Source organism: Musca domestica, unplaced genomic scaffold (assembly GCF_030504385.1).
Source record: "Musca domestica strain aabys unplaced genomic scaffold, Musca_domestica.polishedcontigs.V.1.1 18, whole genome shotgun sequence".
Classification (NCBI taxonomy): domain Eukaryota; kingdom Metazoa; phylum Arthropoda; class Insecta; order Diptera; family Muscidae; genus Musca; species Musca domestica.
The window spans coordinates 13,256,114-13,267,286 of NW_026712238.1; the positions used below are offsets into that span (position 1 = coordinate 13,256,114).

At 38.2% G+C, this 11,173-nt stretch overlaps 1 protein-coding gene across 1 annotated transcript; it reads left to right on the top strand.

The window, feature by feature from the left end:
- Nucleotides 1–2,583: 2,583 nt before the first annotated feature.
- On the top strand, nt 2,584–10,853 carry LOC101896932 (putative metabolite transport protein YwtG). The gene is made up of 11 exons (XM_005183847.4): nt 2,584–3,057; nt 3,129–3,398; nt 6,729–6,891; nt 6,962–7,140; nt 7,199–7,380; nt 7,443–7,684; nt 7,750–7,903; nt 10,137–10,248; nt 10,319–10,478; nt 10,545–10,672; nt 10,753–10,853. Exons 1-11 carry the CDS (start codon nt 3,012–3,014, stop codon nt 10,806–10,808), a joined length of 1,692 nt encoding a protein of 563 aa, XP_005183904.2. The 5' UTR covers nt 2,584–3,011; the 3' UTR covers nt 10,809–10,853.
- The last annotated feature ends 320 nt before the right edge of the window (nt 10,854–11,173 follow it).

The following is an 11,173-nucleotide window of genomic DNA, read 5'->3' on the forward strand; positions in this document are numbered from 1 at the left end:
AATTCACAAAACATATCTTCCCCGTTGAAAACCTGAATAATGATATGACTATAAGGCCAAAAGTCCTTCTCTCAAAAGAAAGGTATTTGTAAAGGATATTTTAAAGAAGTACAGAAGAACGTTTTATAGAAGAACAGAAGGTCTTCTTATAGAGACTGGAAAATATTTTTAAAGAAGCCCAAAGAAGTCTATATGGACGGCCAACAGATATCCTTATCTAATTAAATACCAGAAAATTTTGTAATAAAAGACCCCACGATTTTTCTATACATGATCCCAAGGTCTGCTAAACGAAAATCCCAATGCCTTTCCCATAGATTACATCATAGAAGACCGAAAAATCTTCTTATGAAAAACACTATGGTTTTCTTAAGAAAGATCAAAAAATCTTTCCATAGGTCTCATGATGAAAAAACACCATGCCTTTACACGAAGAAAGAAAGATGTTATTATAGAAAGATGTTACAGGAAAATTGTAACAGGGGCGACATTATTTTCAAAAAAGTGTAGAAAGACCTCCCTACAAAAAGCAGAAGCTACTTTCAAAAGAAAGCAGAAGGCCTTTCTACAGAAGAACAGAATTTCTTCCTCATCTTATAGAAGAGCAGAAGGTCTTCTCATAGAATGCCATAAGGTCTTCTCTTAGAAGGCCAGAAAGTCTTCTCATAGAAGGCCATAAGATGGTCTTCTCACAGGAGGTCAGAAGGCCTTCTTACAGAAGAGCTGAAGGTCTTCTGATAGAAGGCCAAAAGATCTTTTCATAGAAAATCAGCAGACCAGAAGGTATTCTCATAGAAGGCCAGAAGGTCTTCTCATAAAAGGTCAGCAGGTTTTCTCATAGACGGTCAGCAGGTCTTCTCAAAGAAGACTAAAAGATCTTCTCAGAGAAGAGGAGAAAGTCTTCTCAGAGAAGAGAAAGTCTTCTCAGAAAAGACGAAAAGGTCATCGCATAGAAGACCAGAAGGTATTCTCGTAGAAGGCCAGAAGGTCCTCTCATAGAAGGCCAGAAGGTCCTCTCATAGAAGGCCAGAAGGTCCACCCGTAGAATGCCAGTAGGTCCTCTCATAGAAGGCCAGAAGGTCTTCTCATAGGCTAGAAGGTCTTCTCATAGGCTAGAAGGTCTTCTCATAAAAGGCCAGAAGGACTTCTCATAGGCTAGAAGGTCTTCTCATAAAAGGCCAGAGGGACTTCTCATAGAAGGCCAGAAAGAAGTACTTCTCATCGAAGACCGGAAGTATATAAAGCTGAAGGTCTTATTGAGATAAAAGAAGTGCAACAAGGTCAAAAGCCATAATTTTGGTTCTGAGCCCTGTTGGAATGTCCAAGGTCCGCGGCCAAAATGGCCCTCCAGAATATTTTCGCGATAATATTCTGCATTTATTCTGATACCACGGTCGATTAATATGAGCGGAGAGCGACCATCGGCTGTTATGGCGACCCACACCATCACCAGGGCCAAGCGAAGCAACTTATTAGCTCTTTTCTTGCACTTTTTGGAACTTCAATGGCTTTACCACGAGTTGAATTTGCAATTATTGCCGAATGGAATATTGCGATATGTTTAGCTCACGAGCCATTTTCGGCCACTGTGACGCGGATTTCGACCAAGTCGCTTCTTTACTTTTCGAACCATTTCTGATGATGTTGATGTTTTCTTCCGTCCACTTCCTTGACATTGGGCTACGCTACCAGTATCACGGTAACAAGCGATGGTACGAAACACACAAGAGATTAATTCATATTTAAATGCTAGAGTTCTCTAACAATAGCCACTTGAGGTTTTCCAGCCAAATATAAAGAAATCACATTGTCACGTTTGAATTCCATCACGAATAACTTTTTTTCTGGAAAATTCTCACCAAAATGCTTTTGTACGCTTGTAAACAATATAATGAGCTGTCACTGGAATAATTTTTACAGCTGTCGGACGAGTGGCGTAGAAATAAAAGCAGTCTGAAGTTAGGTTGCAGTTTTTTCATCCCACCCTGTAGTTCTTATGGTATACCAAAAATTCTTCTTATAGAGACCCATAAGTTCATATCTTAAAGAGGAGACAAAAATGGTTTCACAACGAAAAAGTCCTCAAAATTCACACCTTGAATTCTTCAGATGTCTAAACGCCTCCAATAGATGCTGAGTAATGAATTTTATCTTGGAAGCACCGGAAGGCTTTACAGAAGCTGTTAGTTGCCAGCTGATGCAATATATGACTAATTAAAGTAATGTATGTGCTATTTACTCAAGCATAACTGTATCTTTACGAGCAATGACTGTTTGACATAGTCTACAGTGTTGGTAAATGAGAATATCGTAAAACGTAACGTCACTGGGCTGATGAGTCTGACATGGAAAAATCAAAACAACAGTGATGATATAAACAGTTAGTCTGTCATTTAAAGGTGTTATGATGCTGATAAGAAGCAGTCGACATATGTACTTGCATACATATATTGAGATAAGATCAAAACAAATAATAGCATCAGGTCGATGGATGTTCACCCCAGTGAACTAGAATAAGGAATTGTTTGAGATGTAAAAAAAAACAAAAAGAGGATATTTTCAAAATATTTAATTATTGATTTATTAAAAAAAAAGATTTGAGTTTCAAACGTTTTTCTTTAATAGACTTCTGTCCTAACTTCCTGTTGCTGATGCTAAGTCAAGAAAGATTTTGCAAATATTGTTGCAGATTTCATTATCAGAATCTTTGCAAAGCCATATCATATTTTATGACCGGAGATAATGGGGTGGGGATATGGTTGTGCGTCGCCATAGAGTGAGTACAGCATTTTTGCCATAAGAAGATATAACATCCCGAGTTGCTAATCAGTTAGTCTCGGGATCTTTGATGGAGCGTTTAAATTTTGAAAGTGAAAAGTGAAATTCGGTGCAAAAAGGAAAAAAATCAAAAAACATGTGTTGATTATAAGAAATTAAAAAAAAAATTGAAAATTTGGAAAAATATTTTTAAAAATATATATAAATTTGTGAATATACAAAATTTAATCATAATGGGATCCATGACAACAGAAACAGCAGCTACCGCCACGGAGAAAGGTGTGTGTGTGTTGAGTGATCTCTTTCTTAGTGTTTTGAATAATAAAGAAGTGTAAATTGTTTGTTTCCAGATAATTGTAATAATAATCACAACAACAACAACAACAATTGTAATAAAAGTTCCAGTGACACAATGCCTGACCGTCCAGCTGATTTTGAAACAGCCATCAAGGCTTGTGGATTTGGCCGCTTCAACATTTTATTGCTCGTCGCAGCCTTGCCTGCGGTCATGGCAACAGTTTTGGAAACGGCAGTGGTTTCATATATCCTGCCCAGTGCTGAGTGTGATCTTAGTTTGGATCTATTGGACAAAGGCATTCTAAATGCCATTACATATTGTGGTAAGTATTTGAATTGACAAACATAAATTGAACGTGTCTATATCGCAATGGAGCACACGACGTTTTCGATATTCACATCATGTAATTCGCCATTGACAAATTTCTTAAAAGACCCTAGCTCGTGTCGAGTTTTTCGAATTATTGGGCCCTCAAAAGAATAAAAGTAGCTATAAACCAGTAAAGAAAGTCCTAAAGTCTGTCGGGGCCGACTTTATGATACCCTACAAAACTTTGCTAATTTAGTAGAGCTCCGCATAACAATTAAAAGTTTTTGTGGGAGAATTCAATCATACACCCTATGATTATAATTATAATTTAAAGTTCAAAGGACTAAATATGCCGAAGCCTTCGTATCTTTTAAATTCGGACTTGTATTGCCCATTTGGTGCAAAATTAATTTGAAATCAGATAAAGATATATTTGGGAGCTATATTCAAATTTGAACCGATCTCGATAAAATTTGGCAAATATATTTCTGAGCTGTATTTGATATATTTCCCTGAATATCGTTGTTACGGAGTGCATATTATTATATTAAATCGGATGAATCGTATATATGGGAGCTATAGCTATATCTGAACCGATCTTCACCAAATTTGACATACTAGCTTCTAGACTCAATTAGGCCAAATTCCATCACATCTTGACAAATATTAGACGTTTGGTGCACAATAAAATGTAAATCGGACGAAGTTATATATGGGAGCTACATCCATATCTGAAGCGATCTCGATAAAATTTAGCAAGGGTATTTCTGAGCTGTATTCGATATATCTCCCCAAATATTGTTGTTACAGAGTGCATATTACGGTTGCGGAGGACAAAAATAACAAACCGGATGAACAATATATATGGGAGCTATAGCTATATATGAACCGATTTCGATCAAATTTGGCATACTAATTTGGTTGTATGTGCAAAATTCCATACTATTCGGGCTGATATTACACGTTTGGTGCACAATAAAAGGGAAATCGGACGAAGATATATATGGGAGCTATATCTATATTTTTACCGATTATCTCCAATTTCAATAGGGTACGTCCTTGGGATAAACAAATGATTTTGTCGTATTCTACCCATCGAAGTCCTATATATAAGACATTTGAAAGGGTTTCTCGCTGTAGGATGCATAGGTTAAATCTTAAGGATTTTCAATAATCCCAGATGGTCATTTCTCTACATAACGTGCTTACAGAAGTTCTCATATTTATAAAGGAGTTACAAAAAAATTTTCTGTCTACAGATGACTTACAGAAAGACTTTTATCTATACACGACCGTCAGAAGAATTTCGACATATAAAAGAAACCCGTTCATTTTTAGGAAATCTACTGAAAGACTCCTACCTATAGGAAGGTCTTAAATTCAATGATCGCATATTAAAGATCTACAGAAAATATCCTATCCATAGAAGCTACAGAAGTAGTTCTATTGTAGAAGATTTTTTTAAAGGCTTTCACTTTTATAAGACCCAAAGAAGTATTCTTTTCTTAAGACCATGGAAAGTCTATATTCATTTTTTATGTCGATATATTCATATATTTATATACCTATATCGCCCTCTTCCAACCCAATGGACTGTAGTTTGTCATTTTGAGTTCTTCGCGGGATAGAGAATTTGGATTTGGGATCCAGTTCCACATTGTCCAATCGATTGTTTAATTATTTACTTTTGCCTCTTAAAAATAAAATAAATACTTCTGGCCTTCAAACGGCCACTGATACCGTCTCACACTGCCAAAATGTTGCTCTGCGGTATTTTGGTCCATTCCCGGCGAGGCCTTGCTTTAGGTGATCGACACTTTGGTATTTTTAAGTGCCAACCTTGCTTTCCAAAATACTCCAGACACAATAGGCCAACGGAGATTTTGATGGTCATTGTGCGCTGGAAATGAAGCGAGAAACTAAGTTTTGTAACCATTCTTGGGTGGCGCGTGCTGAGTGCGATGGTGCTGAGTCCTGTTGGAATGTCCAAGGTCTGCAGCTAAAATGTTTGCGTGCCCAAGGCTTTAATACACCCACAAGAATATTTTCGCGATAATATTTGGCATTTATTCTGATACCACGGTCGATTGATTCGAGCGGAGAACGACCATCGGCTGTTGTGGCGGCTCACACCATCACCATGGCCGGCGCTTCAGTTCTGGTGGCCAACCGAAGGTGTAAATTTTCAGCTGACCTCTTTGGCAACGACGAATGTTTTCTCATCGGAGAAAACCAAATTCGGCAGTTCACCACATTCGGCCGAGCGAAGCAACTCTTTAGCTCTTTTGAGACTATTTTCTTTCTCTTGCGGTGTTAGTTCTTGCACTTTTTGGAATTTCTATGGCTATACCCCGAGCTCATTTTTCAATATTTGCCGAATGGAATATGGCGATATGTTCAGCTCACGAGCCATTTTTCGGCGGGTTTCGACCAAGCCGCTTCTTTAATTTTCGAACCATTTCTGCTGATGTTGTTGTTTTCTTCCGTCCACTTCCTTGACGTCGGGCTACAAAAAAATTATTCACATTTAAATGCTTGAATGCTTTAACGATAGCCACGTGTGGTTTTCCAGCCTTCCAATGGTTTTCCTTGAATTCCAATGCGAATAACTTTTTTTCCGGAAAATTCTCACCAAAATGCTTTTGTACGCTTGTAAACAATATAATGAGCTATCACTGGAATAATTTTAACAGCTGTCGGAGGAGTTGTTTAGAAATGACAAAAGTCTGAAGTTGGTTGCAGGTTTTCATCTCACCTGTACATTATTAATATCGAGGATATCGGTCCTTTTCTTCTGATACCTCCCCTAAAAAAAGTTCGATGAGGGAGGAGTTCAATAGGGCACTTATTTCATCAACAACAGGACAGGAAGCCATGAGAGTACACTCATCTGCATATTTAACCACCTCTAGGTCAACTCGAGGCCTTGAGATCATAGAGAAGAAAAACTTCCTGAGCTTGGGGAACTTGATGTCCTCCATGCGTGTGGCCTAATTGTTCTGCTGACAATTTGTACCGACTGTATACAAAGTCGAAAACAGTAAAAACTGTGTTATGGAGCTAAAATGGCAAACTTTTCTATATTGGGCCCTGAAATTTTACATGAAGACTACTATTGATGTGTTCTTGATAATTCGTAAAAAAAAGAACTAAAACTACTAAAAATACGAAAAATATTCTTTTAACTAAGAAATTAGCCATAATTGGGATGCGAGCTCATCTTGTGTAAGGGGATCGAATAGAACAAGCTTTGTTCAAATGTTTTTCCTGCAGAGACTTTCAAAAGCATTAAATCCTAAAAAGTATTTCAAAAGTAAATAAACGTCCATTATTTTTTATTTAGGTATGATTACATCCGCCATTGGTTGGGGATATTTGGCTGACAACAAAGGTCGTCGGAATTTACTTATCATTGGATTTTTCCTCGACGTAATCTGTGTCATATGCGGAGCTTTGAGTCAGAGTAGGACGCAGCTGATGATTGCCAAATTTTGTGGTGGATTTGTGTAAGCAACTGAATTTAAAGGATAATTTAATTATACTACAAGAAATAACTCCCCTTATAAATTTCTGCAGAATGTGTGGTCCATTTGCCGTTTTGATGACTTATCTCTCCGAATTCCATGGCAACAATTTCCGTTCGCGTATAATGATGATAATTGGAGTTATGTTTTCAATGGCAGCCATAATGTTACCGGTGTTGGCCATTGTGGTATTGCCACTGAATTGGAATTTCGATATATTCAATATGAATTGTAAGTGAGATAAATCTGGGAAAACCGAGAGAAATAATAATATTTTGAATATTTCCAGTTGTTGCATGGAAAATGTATTTGGCTATTTGTGGAATACCCAGTCTGCTGAGTTGCATTCTCTTTTGTTTCTTTCCCGAAAGTCCACGATTTCTCATTACCCAGGGTAGAAATTCGGAAGCATTGGAGGCTTTTAAGACAATGTATGCGCTTAATACAGGAAAATCCAAGGATACATATCCTGTAAGTTCAGATTTTGTAAATATATTTCTGATATAATAATTTTATTTATATTTTTTTTTCAGATTAAAAAATTAATTAAAGAAATTAAACAAAAGGAAGATAGTTCGGATAAAATTAGTGTTGCAACCATTGAGGCTAATATGAAAGATATTTGTAAGGAAGAAAAACAAGAAGCCGACAACAATAGTGTTAAGGATGACACACTGATGGACAAACAGCCCAATACATTTAAAGTTTTGTGTTCCAAACAATATGTGGGTCTATGTTTCCGTGTCTGTCTTATGCAGTTTTTCATTTTGTTGGGGTGAGTTCAAATCATATTTTAACAAATATTAAAAATACTAATGACTTTTTTCAATACGCTTTCAGACAAAACACCATGCGCCTTTGGTTGCCTCAAATGTTTGCCTCCCTCAACGAATATGAACAAATTTCCAATGAAAGTACCAGCATGTGTACCATCTTGGAATACAGTGTTAATAAAACGGAATTGGTGAAAAATCCAAGTGATGAGTGTATTGTGGTAAGTTAAAATCTGATAGAAATTGCATTGAAAGCAACTGCTCTCACATAAGACCGGAGATCTGTCCATAAAAGACCAGTAGGTGTTGTCAAAGAAGGGCAGAAGGTTTTCTCATAAATGATCTTCTCATAGAAGCCAGAAGGTCTTTTCATAGAAGGCCAGAAGATCTTCTCCATAGAAGGCAAGAAGATCTTCACCATAGAAGGCCAGAAGATCTTCCCCATAGAAGGCCAGAAGATCTTCTCATAGAAGAACAGAAGGTCTTCTCCATAGAAGGCCAGAAGGTCTTCTCATAGACGACCAGAAGATCTTTTCATACACGACCAGAAGGTCATCTCAAAGAAGGCCGGAATATCTTCTCATAGAAGGCCATAGGGTCTTTTCACAGAAGGCCAGAAGGTCTTCTCATAGATTGTCAGAAGGTCTACTCATAGAAAGCCAGAAGACCCTCTCATAGACGACCAGAAGACCAGAAGGTCTTCTCACAGTCGACCTGAAGGTCTTCTCATAGACGACCAGAAGATCTTCTCATAGACATCCAGAAGGTCTTGTCATAGACCACCAGAAGGTCTTCTCATAAACGACCAGAAGGTCTTCTCATAGACGACGAGAAGGTCGTATAAGAGAGGGCCAGAATGTCTTCTCAAATACGACCAGAAAGTCTGCTCATAGACGACCAGAAAGTCTTCTCATAGAAGGCCAGAAAATCTTCTCATAGAAGGCAACAAGTTCTTCTCCATAGCAGGCCAGAATGTTTTCTCCATAGAAGGCCAGAAGGTCATCTTATAGACGACCAAAAGGTCTTCTCATAGAAGGCCAGAAGGTCTTCTCATGGAAAGCCAGAAGGTCTTCTCATAGAAGGCCAGAAGGTCTTCTCATAGAAGGCCACAAGGTCTTCTCATAGAAGGCCAGAAGATCTTCTCATAGCGACCAGATGGTATTCTCATAGACGACGAGAAGGTCTTCTCATAGACGACCAGAAGGTCGACTCATAGACGACCAGAAGGTCTTCTCATAGACGTCCAGAAGGTCTTCTTCCTTCTCATAGAAGGCTACAAAATCTTCTCATAGAACGCATTAAGGTATTTTCACAGAAGGCCAGAAGGTCTTCTCATAGAAGGCCAGAAAGCTTTCTTATAGAAGACCAGAAGGAGAAGATCATAGAAGGCCAGAAGGTCTTCTTCTCATAGAAGGCCAGAAGGTCTTTTCACAGAAGTCCATAAGATCTTCTTATAGAAGGCCAGAAGGTCTTGTTATAGAAGGCCAGAAGGTCTTCTTATAGAAGTCAAGAAGGTCTTCTCATAGAAGACCAGATGGTATTACATTGAAGGCCAGATGGTATTATCATAGACCAGAAGGTCTTCTCATAGACGACCAGAAGGTCTTCTCATAGACGACCAGAAGGTCTTCTCATAGAAGACCAGAAGGTCGACTCATAGAAGACCAGAAGGTCGACTCATAGAAGACCAGAAGGTCGATCATAGAAGACCAGAAGGTCGACTCATAGAAGACCAGAAGATCGACTCATAGAAGACCAGAAGGTCGACTCATAGAAGACCAGAAGGTCGACTCATAGAAGACCAGAAGGTCGACTCATAGAAGACCAGAAGGTCGACTCATAGAAGCCAGAAGGTCTTCTCATAGAAGGCCGGAAGGTCTCATCAGAGAAGGTCAGAAGGTCTTCTCATAAAAGGCCAGAAGGTCTTCTCATAGAAGGCCAGAAGGTCTGTCATAGGAGGCCAGAAGGTCTTCTCATAGAAGACTAGAAGGTCTTCTCATAGAAGGCCAGAAGGTCTTCTCATGGAAGGCCAGAAGGTCTTCTCATAGAAGGCCAGAAGGTCTTCTCATAGAAGGCCAGAAGGTCTTCTCATAGAAGGCCAGAAGGTCTACTCATCGGCGACCAGAAGGTCTCCTCATCGGCGACCAGAAGTTCTTCTCATAGACGACCAGAAAGTCTTCTCGTAGAAGACCAGAAGGTCGACTCTTAGAAGACCAGAAGGTTGACTCATAGAAGACAAGGAGGTTGACTCATAAGAGACCAGAAGGTCTTCTCATAGAAGGTCGGCTCATTGAAGACCAGAAGATATTCTTATGGAAGACCAGGAAGTCTTCTCATAGAAGACCAAAATGTCTTCATCTGTGTTTCACTGAACCATATACGAGAGAGGAGCACAGAAAATCGAAACCCAATATTTAATTTTATTCTACCCTTTCCTTTTCTTTCCTTTTTAAGATAATCACACCCTCATCCTATACAAATAACATTATTGTGGCCTGCATTGGTTTTGTGACATATTTGGTGGCTGGATCACTTATTAATGCTCTGGGAAATAAGAGAATTCAAGGTAGGCACACCCCCGACAAAATTTTAATGAAAGCAAACCTCTTAAGATTTTTTTCTTTAACATATTGTAGTCATTGGTTTAATGGCGGCCGGTAGCTGTGGCATAGCTCTTTACTGGTCCTCATCGTCGCTGACAACATTAATCATTACATCGATGTACTCGGCATTGGGTAGTATGTCGGCAACATCTTCCATTGGAACGTCAGTTAATCTATTTCCAACATCTTTAAGGTGAATTATTCTTATTCCTAATCTTATGCCTTATTTTCAAATCGATTTCATTTTCTTTCAATTCAGAACAATGATTGTATCGTTGACCATGATGATTGGTCGCATGGGTTCGATATTGGGTAATGTTCTGTTTCCCATTTTCATGTCATTCGGTTGTATTCCACCGTTTGTGATGGTGGGCGTGGTCATGTATCGTAAGTATTGCCAATGACGGAATGTGATGACGTTGTTGATTTGAATATTTAATGAATTCTCTTGTTCTTCTACATTCCAGTTGGCTGTTTATTGGCTGCCTTCCTACCAAGTACAAATAAAGTAGAACTTAAGTAAATTAAAGTCGTGTAAATGTTGTATTTATTAAAACAAATAGGTTATTCATAATTGATAATTGTTTAAACTAATTGTATGCAGCAGAAGTTTAAATAAATAAATTATTTCGAGATCTGTGATCGATTTGCCAAAATTTGGATATTATTACTTACATTTTGTTAATGCATGTAATGGGGTTTTAGAGTACGGAATACATTTCAAAACGCTTGCCGTTACAGATTAGACTTTGTTAAAACAATATAGCATTCTAACAAAATTTCGTTCAAGATTAGTTTAAATTAAATTCGGTCGGACCGAACTTCTAATACCTGGATTTACCGGTCTTACTGGATAATGGTGTTAAACCTTTCAAAAAACCATAAAGT